General features: G+C 32.0%; 1 protein-coding gene across 8 annotated transcripts in view; it reads right to left on the bottom strand.

The window, feature by feature from the left end:
* Nucleotides 1-22,899, bottom strand: part of LOC127730100 (uncharacterized) — a 77,419-nt gene extending 54,520 nt beyond the window's left edge. The window contains exons 1-8 of one of the 8 annotated variants that reach the window (XM_052238179.1): nucleotides 22,782-22,892; nucleotides 20,393-20,566; nucleotides 20,058-20,126; nucleotides 18,837-19,007; nucleotides 8,863-8,982; nucleotides 6,489-6,638; nucleotides 4,994-5,072; nucleotides 1,371-1,598 (exon numbers count right to left, since the gene is read on the bottom strand). In XM_052238179.1, the coding sequence (XP_052094139.1) occupies nucleotides 1,568-1,598; nucleotides 4,994-5,072; nucleotides 6,489-6,638; nucleotides 8,863-8,982; nucleotides 18,837-19,007; nucleotides 20,058-20,126; nucleotides 20,393-20,566; nucleotides 22,782-22,842 (855 nt within the window). In that variant the 5' untranslated portion in view covers nucleotides 22,843-22,892 and the 3' untranslated portion in view covers nucleotides 1,371-1,567. Of the gene's footprint in view, nucleotides 1-1,370; nucleotides 1,599-4,993; nucleotides 5,073-6,488; nucleotides 6,639-8,862; nucleotides 8,983-10,351; nucleotides 10,523-11,572; nucleotides 11,642-11,907; nucleotides 12,082-14,295; nucleotides 14,412-18,836; nucleotides 19,008-20,057; nucleotides 20,127-20,392; nucleotides 20,567-22,781 lie in introns of those variants that run through there. The other 7 variants (XM_052238184.1, XM_052238183.1, XM_052238182.1 and 4 more) reach the window with 7 other exon arrangements.
* Nucleotides 22,900-23,134: the final 235 nt, after the last annotated feature.

Below are 23,134 nucleotides of genomic sequence, written 5' to 3'. Positions count from 1 at the left end.
GATATGAGACAGACTAAACTGTATCTGTTGTATCCTTTATTTGATGGGAAACATCCTTTCAACATAGTCACCAAACTTTTGACTATTTAGTAGGAAACATGCGTTCAACATAGTCACCAAACTTTCGATTATTTAGTGAGAATACATCATTTAAATAGCGGGACGTGAAAAAAGGATAATGAAACTTATTTTTATTCTTCCTCAGAAGCTCATGTATGAAGTCTGACTCACATGAATAAAGATACAGGTTGACAAGTTTAGTCACGATCAGCACCTGATGCACACAGCCCATAGAGTAGGAAGTTTCACAATAACTCTGAAGCCCGGATTTGATTGCTGATAAAATCGCTGTTTATAATTTAGAAAATCAAAACACTTAATAGATTAAAAACAATGTTACCAGTAACATAATGATAACAACATTTTCTTATTGTGATCTTTGATACATGTATATATATCATGATATAAACAAACATTTAAGCAGCACCTACATATGTATAAATTATATATTTTTCTACTTCTTTGGCAATTTAACCCTTTCTGAACCCATTGTTAAAAATGAAATTCCGATGATCTCACTGGATGATTTGCAAAGTTAAATTAAGGTCACAACCTTTGTCGGCTCTCTGGATGACTCGAAATATGCTAACAGGTGTTAGATAAACTGACATCTTTACATTTGTATGACTTAAAAATCCGGAATGTGGATTGCACTCGAAGGGGATTTTCGTTTATCAAAAATTAAAAAAAAGTTAGATGATTATTAGAGAAACAGATTCTTACAACGTTACTAATGGATTCTCGGATTTATCCAATCTCGAACTTGTAACAATGTATATTAACACGCTAATGAGTGTGATAAAAATATGTTTTATATTTTATAGATTCACACAATATTTCGCTAGAAAAATTAAATTCATCAGGAACGTATAACCATCCAAGGGAATTCGGATAAATTTGCAGCTAATTGTACGTTTCGATCATATATTTTCTTTCAAACAGATCTAATTGTGTTGTGTAAACTATATGAAGACCATGGTTTATTCTTTTGTCTTATCATTAAACTGTTCATATTTTGGTTATCTGGTGATATTTTGAAAGGAATGTTTTGTTTTTAAGAGGTTTTTCGTGATTAGGCAGTTTTTTCCTTTGGAATAAAATAACTCGATGATTTTTATTGTCGCCAACATATTTCAGCTGCAAGTTCTACAAGTCAGAACATAAATATTATTTCCGTTTTATTGTCTTGTTTGCATATAATGTCGTATCGCTGCTTTGATAATGTGCTGATGAAAGTGCTTTCAACGTGACTTTAATTTACGTTGTAATAATCTTGACCCGTTACATGCTTTGACCACTAATCAATATGAGAAGATTAAGACTTTTATTTTGTGCAAAAAACATAAAACTTGAACAAAATCAACTTGTTTTTCAGGATAGAAAATCGAACATCATCATCATTCAAAATACAGTGAAACAAGTCTTTCTACGTTTTTCTCATTAATGTTAATATGGTGTGTCGTTGATACCACTTTCCAAGATTCGTTGTTTGTTGATGCATCTCTTACTAATTACCAAATGACAGTTTGTTCTTATAACTGAAAAAGACAATTTTAGGCTTTTAGAGTTCCCGATGAAAGTAAATTCAAGTATGACCTAGCTTCGGACGCACACATTTTAAAAATGCTATTTTCATTATGAAATATGTAAATAAAATTGAAACCTTCATCCGAAATATGTTGAAAATAGCTATATGGTCGGTAGATTAGCATAAAGCAACAATAAAGGTATCCAGACTAGAGAAATAATTCAAGTTTCGATTTTTGTTATGCTTATGACAATAATGACATGATTAATGATATGAAGAAACTAGAGGCTCCAAAGAGCCGGAGCCGCTCACCTGGGTTTATGTGCTTATTCAACAAAGGACACCCTCCAACATTGTAGACGAGAATAGAATTCATGACAAAATCTCTGTTTTGTTGATCTTGTATTGCTGACCATTTAGTCAGTTTAGTTTCTCTCTATCTTCTTTAGTTTTTGCTCAAAACACAAAAGAGGGTAAACAAAATCGTCATTTAAGGGCAATCATTTCTATAAAGAGTGACAGTCTACTTACTATATCAGCAAAATTTGACTTGTTAGTAGATCTTGCCTTGCTGATCATTTGTGTGAATTAAAGTGTCTATTTATCTATCACAATTTTTATCATATTAGGCAAAATGCAAACAAAATGGTAAAAATCGTCATTAAAGGGCAATAACTCAAATAAGGAGTCGTCACATGATTTCCTCCTTATTTCTTAATTGTAGGTCTTGTATTGCTGATCAATTTTGCTTATTTCAGTTTCTATCTATCTATTATAGTTTTTAAGATATAAGGCAAATACGCAAAAGATTGGTAAAATTGTCATCAATTTGAAAGGTCAATGACTCTAATAAGGAGTCGACTGACGATTTCGACCATGCCGACTTATTTGTAGAACTTGTCTTGTTGGTCATTTATGAAAATTAAAGTTTCTTTCTATCTATTATAGTTTTCAAGATAATAGGCAAAATTGGAAAAAAAAGTATTTTAAGGGCAATAACTCCTACAAGAAGTCGTCTGACAGTTTTGACGTAAACGGACAATTGGTAGAGCTCAACATTCTGAACATTTTTGCATTGTCATATTTTTCCTATTTATAACGGTTTTCAAAATAATAGACAAAACTTGCATTTTACCCTATGTTCTATGGCCAAGTCGGCCACCTTTGTTGACAGGCGGGGTCATCGGACACATTTTTAAAACTAGATACCCCAATGATGATTATGGACATGTTTGGTTAAAGGAGTAGGTCCGGTAAGGGCCGATTTTGGCCTCAAATTTCAAGTTCATCTTACGAAAGATTTTAGACACTTTTTAAATACTTAAGTGTCTATTTCAATTGATTCGATTAGTTTATGTGAAAGATTTTAACTGATTTAGTCATTAAAAAACGCGCCGATTCAAGCTTAAATATGAAAAATCTATCAAATATGCCAAAAAACGTCACTTTTCAGATGGTTTTTGTCAAAAATGAAAGTGGCCGCATCCGTGTTCATCCTCAACCTTTATATATATTATGTATTATCATCAAATGCAACTTACATTTCAATATTATGAATGAACACGAATGCGGCCACTTTCATTTCAGACGAAAACCGTCTAAAATTTAACTAAAATGCTAAAATTTTGAAGATTTCAGTAATTTAGCATGACTTAATGATGTTAGTACCCTATATATATGCATTGTATTGTCAAAAACAGCCCATATTTATGTAGCAGAAGCATTCTTCTTTACAATAAATAGCTTAAAGATTACATTTTCACAATTTTGTAAAACTGCTATATTTTGGGGCCAAAAAGGGGTCTTACTGAACCTACTCCTTTGGTCCAGTAGTTTCAGATGAGAAGATTTTTGTAAAAGTTAACGGACGACGACGAACGATGGACGCCAAGTGATGACTAAAGCTCACTAGGCCCTCTGGGCAAGATGAGCTAAAAGGGGTACAACTATTACCTATTCCAGTCAAAATACTCCATGTTCAAAAATTCCTTTACCATAATAACAAACAGACGGTTTTGCAAAATGAACCATTATCCCCACGGTTTATTTAAAACCATCTTATATATAGTGAAGTCTCTAAGACTTATAAGTGCTGTTATTTATACATATCATTTGACAGTAACCATATACAACAACATAACAAAATCTAGAAACGGAAAACGTCATACTTAAATAATATTTCCAATCTTCTAGTATGAAATAATTTCAAATCTTTTTAAAAGAAAAAGTATTACCAAATTCTCAAAGACAAGAATAAGCATCCAGTAAAATGTTTTAATTCAATTTCAGATACATTTATATTGTAATTACTCACATAATTACACCTTATGTAAGAATCCTGGGTTTTGATTGGTTGATAGCCAGTGTATTTTTCACCAATTTACTTTTATCAAATGAATATCGTTCATTTTTAAACAGCGCCGGGGTATATGCAAAAAGGATATGCCTTTTTTACCCTCTCTGCCGTGGTATTTGCCAAAAAATACTCTATCCGACTGGACGCTTGTAATGTCACGATCATCATTGCGTTTTATGTCACGATCATCAATGCGTTTTGTATGTTAACATTCGGTGTAATTAAACAGATATAGCATGTTCTTGAGGGGTATTTGCGAAAAATACCAGTCTTGAGATTGAATTTCCCTCGCCTTACGGCTCGCGAAATTTAACATTCTCTCGACTTAACATGATATATCTGTTCAACAATCCGTTTTTTTTAAGGAATATTATCCTCTGTAATATTCCTGTGAAATTGAAACTAAGGATAATATATAAATCTGATCTGTTTGATCAGTTTTTTTTATCTGACTTTTTTTTCACGCATTTCAGCTGATAAGACACATAAGATACTAGTTTATGTATCCCTAAGCTTAAGCACAAGCTTGTTCACACTACGTTGATTGGTTTACTATTACACTCATTAATTTAACGCTAAAGATTGTCGGTCTTTCATTGGTTTTTAGTTACAGTGTCTCAATTTCTCAACTTTATAATACCATTTGAACAGTGTTATAGACTCCGTGTGTCCATTACTGTCAATCGGACATAATAAATATTGATAGCTTCTACATCATTTGGTCTTTGGTGGAGAGTAGTCTGATTGACAATCATACCATGGTTGTGTTAATATGTTTTTGGCTCCGGATATTCATGCAATCTGGGTGATTCTTTTAGTTTTAGTTTTTTTTTAATGATGATTGAACATTGATAAATTACTGTTGACTAAATTTAACACTTACATGTACTAATTTGATGAGACTTGGGATATATCAACTCACCATCTATATCTAAATGTGATGATGTGTATTTACAATTATAAGTTTTTTTTTTCGAATTTTTGAACTAATAGCATACCAATGATATATAAATTGTTAGTTGTACTATACAATGTGTAAAATATCTTACATCAGGCAGATCACAACTAGTCCAATCAACAACATTCCTACTGACAAGGTTATAGCAGTAACATTCCATGCAATTCCTCCTTCAAATACAGCGTATAACAAATGATACAAGGTTTGTATAAAATAGTGTCTATCAATAGTCAAAGTATTTGCTCAATAAAAATTTATTAGAAACGTGTTTTTGAATATAAAAGTTTTCCAATTTCGATTCGCAAATTATTATATATAATGTTTATTTTTTAGTTACTATATAATAACTTTTATTAAATGCGCTATAAATTCAAATAATCAAAATTTTCATAAGTTCTAAATTTAAAATGAACTATATTTTCTTGCTTGTTCTTTGATTGAATGCATAAATTAAATATTTTAAAGAGAAGTTAAATAATCAAACAAATGATACGGAGCGTACTTTATGAATAGATATAAGAAGATGTGGTATGAGTGCCAATGAGACAACTCTCCATCCAAGTCACAATTTGTAAAAGTAAACCATTATAGGTCAAAGTACGGCCTTCAACACGTAGCCTTAGCTCACACCGAACAGCAAGCTATTTTAGAAACACGTTTTGTACAGGCATACGTGATAAAAAAAATGATTCAATACTGCTGCAATTTGCTGAACCACCCTTTAATAGTTTTGGTGTAGGCGGCATATTGTGAATAGGTACTGCTTAATTCATTTATCACTTTCCTAAAACCCGGTGTATTATGGAGCTTTACATATACACAAATATAAAAATGTTGAGATGTGGTAATATGATTGCCAATGAGAGACAACTATCCACAAGAGTTAAAATAAAGTGCATGGTAGTAAGCAATTATAGGTCACCGTACGACCTTCTATAATGAGAAAAACCTATACCAATTCAAACGAGAAGATTAACAGCCTAATTTATTACGTAACAATTTACGAAAAACAAATATCACAGACATGAACCACCGACAACTACTGTAATGAAGGCTCCTGACTTGGGACAAGCACACACAGAATGTGACATGATTAAACATGTTTGTGAGCGCTCAGTCCTCCCATTTCTTTGGACAGTGGTGTAACAGCACAACCTAAGAACAAACCGTTGCTGCAATTGGCTTGACTCAAAAGATCGGTACGAGGAATAAAAAACAATAGACACAAAGCACCGAAATAAGAGTACAGTTACTGAAAGCTAGTTCAACGCTAATTACAGATAATAAACAAGTCATGTTCTCCCAGATTAAAGTATCCATCAGTACATAACCAGTAAGTGTCTATTTTTGTTTCTATTGTTTTTGGGTTTTTTTTTCAAATGTCTTTTGAGTTTATGTATCGTTGGGCTTATTGAGGTTTTTACATGTACAACATCTCATTTGATGCACAATAATTGTGTAATGAGTTCAGTGCATTATCTAACAAAAGCTGACATGATTTGACTTTTCAACAAATAAAAAAAAACTTTCACTTCTAGTAAGAAGAAAATCTTAGATCAAAATTAGCTTTGTTATCTAGAACTTACCGTCGAAAGAGTTGACTCCAGACTGATTTGTTTTCAACGGTGCTTGTGTTGTAACGTCAGTACTATTTTGAAATGTTATCGGTGCTTTTGTTGTATGGTCATCACTATTTCGAAATGTTATTTTAGAAATAACTGTGCCATAACTTTCACCTAAAAAGGTCGCACATTTTTTTTAATTATACGATATTCCTTACAGCGATGTTAACAAAATATCATGCACATGTCTTTATATCATTAAAATCATTGTTTGATTTGCTTAAATGAGCTAACGGATAATTGAGCATATTTTTTATTTTAGAAAAAGGTGATAAACGCATTCTTTTTTATTTTTTTAGTTTTGTTTTGAATTTTGCAACCGATTCAAATTTTTCAAAAGCTAATAACTGTGTGCACATTATTTTTCTTAGAAAGGAAAACGTTGGCTACTGTAAGATATCAAAAAGGTCCAACAATAGGATGAATGCCTTTGAAAAAAAACCCGTCTAAGATATACCAATGGGATTATATAATAATAAAAATTCGAAGACAACATAATGACCAAAAAGATAAAAAAAAAAAAAAAGACAAACAACAGTTTTCAAAACACTACATATAAAAGTAAAGATTGAGCAACACGAATCCCGCCAAAACAGGGAGTGATTCAAGGTATATCGGAAAGGTACGCTAGTGATGGTAATATTGATGCTCCCAATGGAAAGCTGAAATCTCTCTTTATGTCATAAAATTTAATTCGCAACCGACTGTCGATGCAAAAATAAGGAAATTACAAATCTGATATCACAGGACGTGGGTGTGAGCACCTTTAGGTCACCGTACAGCCTTCAAAAATGGAGAAAAAAAAACCATACCGTAAATTAAAATATAAAAAGACCCTACTTGACAAAATATGAAACAATTCAAAAGAGAAAACCAACGACCTAATTTATGATATAACAACAGATCAAATCAAATAAGATAGAGAGCAACCAAAGTCAACCACTGAAATACAGGCTTGTTAATCTTCGATGTAAGTCAAAATATAACGCAGACCTTATTGTATCTAGTTCGATATGGTACACGCGTTCAACATAGTGACCATACTTTAAATTATGACTTTAAATGTAATTCATGATCGTTGAAGGACTTTTTATCTTTCAAAAAAGTATTGCTGTGAAAACTTATTTTGGCAATGTATGATATACATATTGTAACGTTGAAGGGTTTTCTACTCAGCTTACATCTTGGTCTCCGGTGAAGGAAATAATAAAATAACAGAAGAATTTACTGTACTTATACTGTGTAATGTAAGTTTAATGATAGTTTCTACTATCACTTAGTGCAGGAAAATCTACGCGTGCACTGCACTCAAATACACGTCATTGTCGGTGCACGGTCAAAGAAATATCCGAGCAAACATCATGCTAGCATTTTGATATGAATACTTCAATCATCAGATCTTAAATATTATCACCATGCACTTCTACTTGGTGTTGCAACTGATAGCTTGACATATACTTCTATGGTGCTGTTTGGTGCATTTGTTCCGCTTTTTATACTTTTGTATCTCTTAATTGAGACATAATAAAAAAATATTCATAAACAAGAGCAGGATCAGGTAACGTAATATTTGGCGCGTTACAATGTTAATAAATGAATATCAATCAATACACAAAAATAAGCAGCAATTACACTCATAACTAATGTAGAAACATAGATTTATCGAAGTTATTTAATTTTAATGTTATCATGTCTAAGAAACAAAGGACATATACTTGAATCAAGTGTGGAACGAAGGCCACGATGAACAATATAAATACAACCATTTAATTTACAAAAGTTAAAACCACAGTAATTATGTAAACTGCCAAATCACTGGGCCGTATAAGTATATTGCTCCACGTACACTTCCTTTTTCACATTTTGTATGAGAGAAAGGAAACACTAGTTACAAATTGCATTTGTGCACAATTGTATTTTCCGAGAATATTTTAGAGTAGCCTCCATACGGTAGAGGTTTGTCTAATCATTTAAAGCCGTCCAGTCGCATGTTGATGTTCACATTTTCGTCGTTTGTCTTATGGTAGAAAATTCTAGTATTGCCACTCTTAACATTTCTTTTTCTTTTAAAGCATATCGAATGTTTTTAATGCAAACGTATAGTAACAGGACATACCTTTTAAAATAATGTTGGCGTTAAACTTTTACATAGGATACTTCTAGACTAAGTGTCTGTGATATTGATTTCCTATTCCACTCCCTTAAATTGCTTCATGAACATTTTTTTAAGATTAATGTATTTTGTGAATGATAAACATTAATACAAGGAAAGCTAAGTCTTTCTTGATATGGTGTTCAATGTATTCGAATGTCCTTTTTCGGATTATAAGACAAATACCTTCTGAACATATAAATGGATATTTTTGTCCACAATCAGTTTTGGTCAGCTGTTCATAATTTTCCGTTCTATTTGGATATTTGGTATACAGCATACAGTGCAATACAAAACTGTCAGTAGCTAAGAAGTAAATGCATAAAGTGTTACTATAATATACTATATAAAAATAAGGAGATGTGGTATGATTGCCAATGAGACAACTATCCACCGAAGTTCAAATAAAGTGGATGTAAGCAATTATAGGAAACCGTACGGCCTTCAACAATGAGAAAAACCCATACCGTATAGTCGGCTATAAAATGCCCCGTCATGAAACCATACATTTAACAAGACCAAAATATGTTCCTATGTTTGAAACATGCAAAAGTTTATCTTCTGGAATCGTTATAAGTATCAACATTTCGTGTTTATTTACCGACATGACTCACGAAAAGTGTCGATTAACATGTGATCCCCATTATAGTTATAAATGTTACCAGATAGGCAAACCGTATAAGATCGATTTTCTTAGCTCTGTCAGATCTCATTTCGTCGATAAAACATATATATTAAATGTAAACACAGTAGCAATGATGGGGTCAATTGTGACTAAATGTCACTTTTCATATAAATGAATGTTCACACTAAACTCGTAAACTACTTTTAAATATTATTAAAAGGGAGTTAGAATATCTATGTCAGTTCATATATCGTACATTCTTGTATAAACATATTAACAAGGCAGTTACATTTGTTAGAATCACATAAATGCAATAGGGTTGAAACCAAGTAAGGCGATTTACCAGCATATCCTTTTATGCATTGTTTAACTTATATGATAATGAAAATAACACTTACTGCTGGAGGTTTAGTTAGCTATATAAATATGTGTAACCCAACATTTCCCAAGTTAGGAATATGACAGTTGTGTTCCGTTCGTTCCGTTGGCTAATATAGTCGAGCGTTTTACGGACTTCCCCCTTTTTTTAATTTACCTTGGAGTTAGATATTTTTGTCAATACTTTTTTACTAAATTGTATGCGTCCGGAGCGTTTTTCTGGATTTTTCTTCATATTGTATGTAATTGCGATGTCATTTCTCAACACAGTAGACAGTAACAAATCGAGAATACTGACAAAGCCAGTGTTTGTGCCAAATGGAAAAAAGTAGACACACATGTCAGCTATGGAAGAACAAACATTGTTCTTGTAATTTAAGATTACACTGGGATTTACATCTAATTCGCTTTGGTGATCGCAATATTTTTGAAATGACGATTTAAGTCTTTCTTCCTCATAAAACTGCAAGAGTTCACCTTTATAACCATCACGAACACATATGGTAAAATATTTTATCAACTGAAATTGGTGACGATTGACGACCATTATAATGATAATCGTTTATCAAATTTAACACCACGGATAATATTTGTAAGTCAACAGAAAAAGAATAGATCTGATACTCTTAATACTAACTACGCCAACAATTAAAATTTTAACTTTAAACGTACCAATATTCGTAGAATTTATCCAGTACTTTGTATTGACTTCCATTTCTTTGATTGCACGACTAAGTGTCAACATATTGATTACGTCAACGGGAATACCTGTTCTGCATGTTCCTTCAAAGGTATTGTTAGATCCAATTTGAAAATGTGTTTGAATTCCGGTGGCTGAGTAATCTGTTAAAAAAAACATACGTCCATGAATAAATCTGTGCATTCTCAATTCTGATGTGTATTTCTGTTAGCATAGTTGTATGTTTGCTATGAGCATGTGACAATGAATACAATTAGTGTGTATTTAAGGTTCTTTCTCGTAGATGTGTGAAATTGTAATGGACGTCAAGTAATGTTCGCAGAATAATAAAAAAATTGAATGTAATAATATTTTCGCACAGGTTTTTAAATAATTATTGTTATTTTCCATATTCACTCGATTTGCCCGGTCTCCATGCTTTATGTTTTGTACAGATAGACAAACGGTCATCGGTATACAGTACGTCCGCCTTTTGCGGGAGTATAAAAAGAGAATATATGTCTAGGCTGTGGACAACCTTGCCATGAAGTCATATATCGGGAATTTTTATTGATGATTATAATGAGTACCTTATGTTTGTGTCTTCTTTTGAAAACTTCTCAGAGATACCGGGCTTAATATTTGAAAGGCCAGACGCGTGTTTCGTCTACATAAGAGTCATCAGTGGCGCTTGAATTAAAACAGTATGAAGGCCAAATCAAATACGAAGTTGAATAACATTGAAAACAAAAATTCCGAACAGTTGTACCAAATACGTCTATGCATAGGGGTAAACCTGATTGTTTCAAATAATTCATCATTTTATAACCAGTCAATTTACAGACAATTATCGTATAAATGATGTTTCATGTCAACACAGAAGTTCTAACTACTAGGATGGTGATATTCTCGGGAACGAAATGTTCGACAGCAGTGGCATCGACCCAAGCGTTGTAAAAATTCATCAAATAACTCAAGAAAGATATTCCAGATCATCAGGCAAAATTTAATCATTTGTGCATTGCAAATGTGAAGGCAGCGTACGTAGCAAAAAATTGAGAATTGCATAAAAACTAATTTGAAGTGTAAGAATTAAGAAGAAAATAAAATCTTCAAGTTTGTAGACTTGCAAAAGTCACCTAAAACATATTTTGGGTTACACACTTTATTTTTATTCTACATCAACTGCATGTCCTATTTGACAATATACCAACCATTCTGACACAATCCTTCATAATGTTCGCTCTTCGGAATTTGTTCAATGTATAAACTTTCACAAGAACCTGAAATAGAGAATTTAAATGCCATTAGCAATTAAAACAGAAATTGTTCATATATTTTATATTAACAAATAACTTATAAGAAGAAAAGATTTTTGCAATGATTACAACAACAAAAAAAGAGAATGGAAACTTAAAGCATGGTCTTTATTGCACGTAATATTTTGTAGTTACAATGTTACGTTTTCGCCAAAGGTAAATATTTATCAGTTTATGAGAAATGCCAAACGCAATATGTATCTTCACAACCTTAATCTTAATGTGCTTACCTGTACTACTATTGCATCCTAAATTAAGACCATAATTTGATGTCCATACAGATCGACTAGACCTGAAGTGACTTTCCAAATTTCGTTGGACTGACTTCAAAGGGGACAAAATTTTGTTCTTTGTCTTGCATTCGCTTCTTGCTTCCTTCCATGATAAAGGTTTCTCAAAACCACCTAAATGATAAATTATAATTAATAACAATTACAGTTAGGATCAATTTTGTTAATTCTACAAGTTTTGAGTTATTCTTAAACCAAACTATTTTTTATTTGTATGTAATTTCATATCGAATACTGGTAAACTATTTAGATAACCCTATGAGCATATAATTGTCGACGCGGGACATTTGTGTTTTTTTAGATATACAACATAATATTTTAGTGTTGGTGCCGTATGATTTGTCCTCCTCACTTACCCGGGCTGGAATAAATTTATATAACCATTTTCCTACTTCATAATTTTCCTAAGAGAGCATAATGACTGAATCTTTCGCCAACATGCTTGTGTCAGATGAAAGGACAACGCTTCATCGAACAAAAATAAATTCCTAATAACAACCATGACTCTTTCTTCAAAGTCAACATGAACTGTAAACGAAAAAAAAAAAAAACACTTTATGAATTTCGTGTGTCTGAGGCGATTTTCTGGATTAGCTATTATTCGTGTGTTTCTTTGTTCTATATGTTCTCCCATTTATTTGTATTGTAATCCTGTCATGTAATGTTGTCATTTTAATGTTATATTTATCATTGCCATAAAAGCGGGAGGTTTGGCATGCCACAAAACCAGGTTCAACCCACCATTTTTTTCTTAAAATGTCCTGTACCAAGTCAGGAAAATGGCCATTGTTATATTATAGTTCGTTTCTGTGTGTGTTACATTTTAATGTTGTGTTTTTGTTGTGTCGTTGTTCTCCTCTTATATTTGATGCGTTTCCCTCAGTTTTAGTTTGTAACCCGGATTTGTTTTTATCTCTATCGATTTATGAGTTTCGAACAGCGGTATACTACTGTTGCCTTTATTTAACCTTCATCGGGAATGCCCAAACCCAAACATTTGAAAGTCAGGGATGTACACATATGTGGAAATAGCCGTTGGTTTTAAAATTTTATCTCCACAAATTGAAGTATGATAAGATTCACAATGATGTTAGATTTCCTCGTTTCCAGGCAAGAGAATTAAGACAAGTATACGTTATCAGTAACATGTCATCAAACTAATAAATACAAACATATAAACAAAAAATCATTACGAAAATAAAAATGATTCAAATAAAAGTAAACAAAACTATTAATTCAATATTGATAGAACTTTGGTAGGTGTTTCTATATGAATTGGATTTTGAATAAAACAGCATATTCACCTGCGGAAAAAGTATATTCACCGCGCAAAACGTTGCGTGCTTTTACGTGTATAATTATAGTAAAATTGTTTGATGTACAATTGGTTTTGGTAAATAATTGTCTCTACATACATGTTCTCTTTTGGAATACGGAATAAAATCATTACAGTTTTTTGTTTCAATAAATACATGGTTTAATTGACTTTAAACTGAACCAGTTTGTCAAAAGTCAATAAAACCACATATTTACCTCATCAAAAGACAGTAATTGTATAATATTCATAAAAAGTAAACGATATCGTAGTGGATTTTGTTGGAATGATAGAGATGAAATTTGAATAATGGAATACATAATTATAGATAGATGTGCAATTAAACAAATGATTTTGGAAATTTAAAATTCACGCTTTAATTTTGCATGTGTGAAAAATAATTGGTGCCTGAAAATCAATGACCGGAGGAAAAATATCTACCATCGATTGTCTCAATTTTCAAAATTTATCATACCTGTTTTGAATTGTTTTTTTTTTTTGTTATCAAAATTAATTCTTAACAAACAAATTCTCCAAATATATCACGCGAGATGCATGCAATAACATTAAAGGTATCTGTTTTACTGCACCAGATGAAGCTTCACACAGACTAGCTAAAAATAGCATTCTTGTTATCTTATATACTATGCATCCTAAAATTGATATACAGGTTTATTGAACTAGAAATTTTGGCTCAAATTGATAAAAATATATATTTTATAAAGGAAACGAAATCATTAATGTAATGTATTCGATAGTCTTAGTCTCCGTAAACACTCCGTGTGCCAGATAAGGAGTCAGATATTCTTACCCTCCCGTGGCACCTAAAATAGAACCCACTTCTGTCAGACACTGTGAATCTAAGGTGTTGTGTTATGTTTATAACTAGGTATACCTGAAGCATATTTCGTCTTTTTAAGACTCAGCAGTAGCACTCAAATCAAGATAGCAAGAAGGCTATTAAGTAAATAACAAAGTCAAATGTATTTAAGAAATGAATAGTAAGCACTTACCTGCGATTGCTTGGAAATAGTAAAGAATTATTAGAATAAACATAAACCTAACCGAGGACATTTTTTTTTTAAATTTTTATTGATATTTAGTATTTCCAATAAACAGGACGGATACAAATTATAAAATTTATTTAATACAATAATACAATGCAATTGAGTATATCACTTCCTGGGGGAAACAATGATTCAATAAAAAAGAGAATTCCAAAAAAATAAATAGGAAAATAACACTTGATCAATTTATTGCGTCCTAATCGCTTTTCTGGATTTGCCATCATCAGGAATGGTCATACCCCAAATATTGAAAAACAATGAGGTACAAGTATCTAAACATGTGAAGAGATATTTTACCAAAAGGGGCCTTAAAGAAAAACGAAAGGTATCTAAGGTTGACTTTGCCTGAAGGAGTTGGAACCTTAGTGTTTTAAACAATTTATTTATTAAGTTATCAACAGAGAATTTAATTTAAAAAGTATTTTAATAAATTGATAAATACTTACTTTTTCTATTGGAATTTCCAGTACAACTGAAATTAATAGAACTTATAGTTTCAATATGGTTCTTCTATTCATTATATAAACGATACATAAAACAGTTCACAGATTTAAATCAAATATTATTTGGACTATTAATTACATAATTAATGAGTTGATTATTAATGTTGGCAATTATACTTATTTGTAGAAATTGTCCTGCTGATTATTTTTGTTAACTACATTTTCTCTCTACTTACTCAAGTTTTCACACACAAAAAACACAACTAGTGATATAATTGTCATTCAAGGTCAATAACTCTTATAAAGAGTCATTGACTGACGATTTCGACCATGTTGACTTATTTGTTTATCTTGTGCTGCCGATCGTTTTTGCTTATGCAGTTTATTTCTATATAATATATTTCTGCACACACACACACACACACACACACACACACAAATATGGAAAAACATCTTAATTCAATGGCAATCACTACAATTGGTATTCGATTAACGACTTCAACAATGTCATCTTTTTGTAGATCATTTAAACTTTTATCTGTTTCTCTCTACTACAACTTATACAAAAAAAACCACGCACACGCAAAAGGTAAAAATCGTTTTAAAGGGTAAAATCAAATAGAAGTCAACTAACGATTTCAACAAACTCGACTTCATTTGGACTTCATTGGATAGTTGAGATTGTCTAATTGGCAATTGCCACATCACCTTATTTTGTATTCTTTGTAGATCTTGATCTGCTGGTCATGTTGTTATTTCTCGTTTGATATCATAGTTTTCAAGATAATATCCAAAATGGTAATAATCGTAAAAATCGACATTAAAGGCAATCCTTAAAGGGTTGGCTGACAGGTTGGTCGTATTAAACGGTACGTGAATATGACAAAATTAATATTTTTGCCCTGTATATTTATAATGTTTCACAAAATAATAGACAGTTCTTGCATTTTACCCCTATATTATATTTTCCGCCTTGACGGCCATATTGGTTACCAAGAGGAATTACAACACATATATTTTTAAACTAGATACCCAAAGGATGATTGTGGCTAAGTTTGATTATTTTAATATTGGTTTCAATTGGTCTAGTAGTTTCATAAGACAAAATGTTTGTAAAAGTTAACGTACAACGGATGCCAATACCGTTCAACTATTCAAAGACATTAGCATGTCTGGTTTCACATATATGCTTTTATTCTCGCATCAAAAGGAATGTGCAAAAAGATGCAATAAATCTAATTTCACAATAAAAAAAACTTTTATATAAATGGGTAAAATTATGTCCGACAGTTCAATCAAAGCAAGTTTGTGACAGAGATGATATTTCTGTACCATCAAGTGAAAAGACTATTTCATCTTATCAATCTCTCAAATAAATTAACACAATATTAAAAGAATTAAAATATTTTACAACTTTACCAATTTCAAGGACCAGATAATGCTTTTATAAGAAGTGTTGCTTCCACCAGACTCAAAATTGCGACCAATTTAGATGCTTTTAATTATATCATATTTGACCAATTATGGCAAATATGACATATCTACAAATATTCAGACACCTTAATCTACAAGTTAATTATAACCTTTCTAAATAGGTATGAGTTCTTAGCAGTATCATAAATAAACGTCAGCTTGTGTTGTTGTGTCAGCGTGAGATTATTTTCGGGTTTCAGCTTTATTAGTAAAATGACGCAAAGTACGACCTAAGAGGGAACAGGCTCGTGAAGAAAAACTAGCGCCATTCGTTATGAGGCGTATGGATGAGAAACTGTGAAAGGAAAATATAGCATAAGATAGTTTGGAACGAAAAAAAATATTCATTTGAAAACAAAATGCTTCTATTCGGATATCCTTGATTAGACTGACACGATACTGTTAATTTTGAAATATGTTTACTCTCTCTAATGAATTAAATTGTTTCATGTTGAAGTCCATTGATATCAGGCCGTCCGGGATGGATGTCGGGGAAATTTTGACTGTCACTGAAAAATGATCTAACCTTTAATGTCAGTGTGTATATGCCTGATAAATACTCCAGCTGGGCGAAGATGCTTCTTGTTTAGTATTTTGTTTTTCGACAGTGTTGAACCAACTTTCTACTTAGTAGTTAGAGTTTCTTGTTATCATCCGACTGGCACTTTCTATAACTAACAAAAGCCCACTCCACAAAGGAAACAAGTTCAAATAGGAATCAAGCAGGTCCAGTACTTCGCGACAATAATACTCATTTGGTCTATTGGAATCTGTGTTTGCGACTTTTGTTCTCACCCTAATGTTCTCATCCTAACGTTATCAAAATGTCTATGAAAAGGTGACGATGTCTTTATAGTTCGCTGTACTGACATTATCTCAGGTTCCTCTTCATCCTTAAGGCTTGTCTTTACATCATCTATTTCTTTGGGAATAAAAAGATTTCTTATTTTTTTATTAAAGTTGTCCAATAAAGGCAACAGTAGTATACCGCTCTTCAAAAGTCATAAATCGATTTTCATCTTTGCTTTCATTTTCACTTTGACCTATCAAACACATTTCCTTATAAAAGTGTAGAAGCTGTCTCTAAAGTTTTGGCATTTTGGAACAGTCCGAATATGTATTTGTAGAATTATTCTAACCCTCTATCTGCTGTCATTTTTCCGACTTTGTCTCTGATTCTTTTTTAGTAGACGAGAAGAGCAGATATGTAAGGTACTGAAACTTTCCTTTGGGCTTTTGTTGTTTGTAAGAATTCAAGCTCTATTTAAGTAGGAAGAAACATTTTCTTAATTGAAGATTAGTGAGGTAGCATTTATCAGCGGCCAAGAAAAATCAACCTCTACTCGCATGGGTTGGCATGGTCTCCATCGATGAAACAACCTAATGGACTTTTAGGATTTAAAAAGACCAAGTATTATTGCAGTTGATGACTGATCATTACTTAACATTTCCTAAGTTGGAATTGATGGATCTTTGAGATTTGTGCCTTTAACAACAGCTGCATAATAAAATACTGGATTCTCCTTGTTATTGGAACTTCTTTCTACTGCCACTGTGGCATCTAAGTACAGAACGGCCTCACCAAATTTCAATTTTCTCAAAACATTTTCAATTGATCTTCTTTGAAGCATACAGCAACAAATGAAGCATAGGACTGGAGTTGATTGTATCCTGGAATGTTAGGAGATTCATCGTTGTCTTTGATTACTTCTTGTGTTAATACAAGATCTCTCCAATCATCATCATTCAATTGTTTAGCTAAATTGCTTTTCATATACTGGGTTACGAAGAACTGCATTAGAGAATGCCTGCTTCCAGCAGCATATGACGCTTTCACTCATTTCTTCCTAGATTTTCATTTAACCACTTTTGCTAGTTTCTGCTCTCTTCTCCTCTCTTCTAGCTCCAGATAGATGTCGTTTACGGAGGTTTAGTTAGCTATATAAATATGTGTAACCCAACATTTCCCAAGTTAGGAATATGACAGTTGTGTTCCGTTCGTTCCGTTGGCTAATATAGTCGAGCGTTTTACGGACTTCCCCCTTTTTTTAATTTACCTTGGAGTTAGATATTTTTGTCAATACTTTTTTACTAAATTGTATGCGTCCGGAGCGTTTTCTGGATTTTTCTTCATATTGTATGTAATTGCGATGTCATTTCTCAACACAGTAGACAGTAACAAATCGAGAATACTGACAAAGCCAGTGTTTGTGCCAAATGGAAAAAAGTAGACACACATGTCAGCTATGGAAGAACAAACATTGTTCTTGTAATTTAAGATTACACTGGGATTTACATCTAATTCGCTTTGGTGATCGCAATATTTTTGAAATGACGATTTTAGTCTTTCTTCCTCATAAAACTGCAAGAGTTCACCTTTATAACCATCACGAACACATATGGTAAAATATTTTATCAACTGAAATTGGTGACGATTGACGACCATTATAATGATAATCGTTTATCAAATTTAACACCACGGATAATATTTGTAAGTCAACAGAAAAAGAATAGATCTGATACTCTTAATACTAACTACGCCAACAATTAAAATTTTAACTTTAAACGTACCAATATTCGTAGAATTTATCCAGTACTTTGTATTGACTTCCATTTCTTTGATTGCACGACTAAGTGTCAACATATTGATTACGTCAACGGGAATACCTGTTCTGCATGTTCCTTCAAAGGTATTGTTAGATCCAATTTGAAAATGTGTTTGAATTCCGGTGGCTGAGTAATCTGTTAAAAAAAACATACGTCCATGAATAAATCTGTGCATTCTCAATTCTGATGTGTATTTCTGTTAGCATAGTTGTATGTTTGCTATGAGCATGTGACAATGAATACAATTAGTGTGTATTTAAGGTTCTTTCTCGTAGATGTGTGAAATTGTAATGGACGTCAAGTAATGTTCGCAGAATAATAAAAAAATTGAATGTAATAATATTTTCGCACAGGTTTTTAAATAATTATTGTTATTTTCCATATTCACTCGATTTGCCCGGTCTCCATGCTTTATGTTTTGTACAGATAGACAAACGGTCATCGGTATACAGTACGTCCGCCTTTTGCGGGAGTATAAAAAGAGAATATATGTCTAGGCTGTGGACAACCTTGCCATGAAGTCATATATCGGGAATTTTTATTGATGATTATAATGAGTACCTTATGTTTGTGTCTTCTTTTGAAAACTTCTCAGAGATACCGGGCTTAATATTTGAAAGGCCAGACGCGTGTTTCGTCTACATAAGAGTCATCAGTGGCGCTTGAATTAAAACAGTATGAAGGCCAAATCAAATACGAAGTTGAATAACATTGAAAACAAAAATTCCGAACAGTTGTACCAAATACGTCTATGCATAGGGGTAAACCTGATTGTTTCAAATAATTCATCATTTTATAACCAGTCAATTTACAGACAATTATCGTATAAATGATGTTTCATGTCAACACAGAAGTTCTAACTACTAGGATGGTGATATTCTCGGGAACGAAATGTTCGACAGCAGTGGCATCGACCCAAGCGTTGTAAAAATTCATCAAATAACTCAAGAAAGATATTCCAGATCATCAGGCAAAATTTAATCATTTGTGCATTGCAAATGTGAAGGCAGCGTACGTAGCAAAAAATTGAGAATTGCATAAAAACTAATTTGAAGTGTAAGAATTAAGAAGAAAATAAAATCTTCAAGTTTGTAGACTTGCAAAAGTCACCTAAAACATATTTTGGGTTACACACTTTATTTTTATTCTACATCAACTGCATGTCCCATTTGACAATATACCAACCATTCTGACACAATCCTTCATAATGTTCGCTCTTCGGAATTTGTTCAATGTATAAACTTTCACAAGAACCTGAAATAGAGAATTTAAATGCCATTAGCAATTAAAACAGAAATTGTTCATATATTTTATATTAACAAATAACTTATAAGAAGAAAAGATTTTTGCAATGATTACAACAACAAAAAAAGAGAATGGAAACTTAAAGCATGGTCTTTATTGCACGTAATATTTTGTAGTTACAATGTTACGTTTTCGCCAAAGGTAAATATTTATCAGTTTATGAGAAATGCCAAACGCAATATGTATCTTCACAACCTTAATCTTAATGTGCTTACCTGTACTACTATTGCATCCTAAATTAAGACCATAATTTGATGTCCATACAGATCGACTAGACCTGAAGTGACTTTCCAAATTTCGTTGGACTGACTTCAAAGGGGACAAAATTTTGTTCTTTGTCTTGCATTCGCTTCTTGCTTCCTTCCATGATAAAGGTTTCTCAAAACCACCTAAATGATAAATTATAATTAATAACAATTACAGTTAGGATCAATTTTGTTAATTCTACAAGTTTTGAGTTATTCTTAAACCAAACTATTTTTTATTTGTATGGTATTTCATATCGAATACTGGTAAACTATTTAGATAACCCTATGAGCATATAATTGTCGACGCGGGACATTTGTGTTTTTTTAGATATACAACATAATATTTTAGTGTTGGTGCCTTATGATTTGTCCTCCTCACTTACCCGGGCTGGAATAAATTTATATAACCATTTTCCTACTTCATAATTTTCCTAAGAGAGCATAATGACTGAATCTTTCGCCAACATGCTTGTGTCAGATGAAAGGACAACGCTTCATCGAACAAAAATAAATTCCTAATAACAACCATGACTCTTTCTTCAAAGTCAACATGAACTGTAAACGAAAAAAAAAAAAAACACTTTATGAATTTCGTGTGTCTGAGGCGATTTTCTGGATTAGCTATTATTCGTGTGTTTCTTTGTTCTATATGTTCTCCCATTTATTTGTATTGTAATCCTGTCATGTAATGTTGTCATTTTAATGTTATATTTATCATTGCCATAAAAGCGGGAGGTTTGGCATGCCACAAAACCAGGTTCAACCCACCATTTTTTTCTTAAAATGTCCTGTACCAAGTCAGGAAAATGGCCATTGTTATATTATAGTTCGTTTCTGTGTGTGTTACATTTTAATGTTGTGTTTTTGTTGTGTCGTTGTTCTCCTCTTATATTTGATGCGTTTCCCTCAGTTTTAGTTTGTAACCCGGATTTGTTTTTATCTCTATCGATTTATGAGTTTCGAACAGCGGTATACTACTGTTGCCTTTATTTAACCTTCATCGGGAATGCCCAAACCCAAACATTTGAAAGTCAGGGATGTACACATATGTGGAAATAGCCGTTGGTTTTAAAATTTTATCTCCACAAATTGAAGTATGATAAGATTCACAATGATGTTAGATTTCCTCGTTTCCAGGCAAGAGAATTAAGACAAGTATACGTTATCAGTAACATGTCATCAAACTAATAAATACAAACATATAAACAAAAAATCATTACGAAAATAAAAATGATTCAAATAAAAGTAAACAAAACTATTAATTCAATATTGATAGAACTTTGGTAGGTGTTTCTATATGAATTGGATTTTGAATAAAACAGCATATTCACCTGCGGAAAAAGTATATTCACCGCGCAAAACGTTGCGTGCTTTTACGTGTATAATTATAGTAAAATTGTTTGATGTACAATTGGTTTTGGTAAATAATTGTCTCTACATACATGTTCTCTTTTGGAATACGGAATAAAATCATTACAGTTTTTTGTTTCAATAAATACATGGTTTAATTGACTTTAAACTGAACCAGTTTGTCAAAAGTCAATAAAACCACATATTTACCTCATCAAAAGACAGTAATTGTATAATATTCATAAAAAGTAAACGATATCGTAGTGGATTTTGTTGGAATGATAGAGATGAAATTTGAATAATGGAATACATAATTATAGATAGATGTGCAATTAAACAAATGATTTTGGAAATTTAAAATTCACGCTTTAATTTTGCATGTGTGAAAAATAATTGGTGCCTGAAAATCAATGACCGGAGGAAAAATATCTACCATCGATTGTCTCAATTTTCAAAATTTATCATACCTGTTTTGAATTGTTTTTTTTTTTTTGTTATCAAAATTAATTCTTAACAAACAAATTCTCCAAATATATCACGCGAGATGCATGCAATAACATTAAAGGTATCTGTTTTACTGCACCAGATGAAGCTTCACACAGACTAGCTAAAAATAGCATTCTTGTTATCTTATATACTATGCATCCTAAAATTGATATACAGGTTTATTGAACTAGAAATTTTGGCTCAAATTGATAAAAATATATATTTTATAAAGGAAACGAAATCATTAATGTAATGTATTCGATAGTCTTAGTCTCCGTAAACACTCCGTGTGCCAGATAAGGAGTCAGATATTCTTACCCTCCCGTGGCACCTAAAATAGAACCCACTTCTGTCAGACACTGTGAATCTAAGGTGTTGTGTTATGTTTATAACTAGGTATACCTGAAGCATATTTCGTCTTTTTAAGACTCAGCAGTAGCACTCAAATCAAGATAGCAAGAAGGCTATTAAGTAAATAACAAAGTCAAATGTATTTAAGAAATGAATAGTAAGCACTTACCTGCGATTGCTTGGAAATAGTAAAGAATTATTAGAATAAACATAAACCTAACCGAGGACATTTTTTTTTTTAATTTTTATTGATATTTAGTATTTCCAATAAACAGGACGGATACAAATTATAAAATTTATTTAATACAATAATACAATGCAATTGAGTATATCACTTCCTGGGGGAAACAATGATTCAATAAAAAAGAGAATTCCAAAAAAATAAATAGGAAAATAACACTTGATCAATTTATTGCGTCCTAATCGCTTTTCTGGATTTGCCATCATCAGGAATGGTCATACCCCAAATATTGAAAAACAATGAGGTACAAGTATCTAAACATGTGAAGAGATATTTTACCA

This window comes from Mytilus californianus, unplaced genomic scaffold (assembly GCF_021869535.1).
Source record: "Mytilus californianus isolate M0D057914Y unplaced genomic scaffold, xbMytCali1.0.p SCAF_2, whole genome shotgun sequence".
NCBI classification, from domain to species: Eukaryota; Metazoa; Mollusca; class Bivalvia; order Mytilida; family Mytilidae; genus Mytilus; species Mytilus californianus.
The sequence above is the reverse complement of the archived record's forward strand: the minus strand, read 5'-3'. Positions and strand labels throughout refer to the sequence as shown.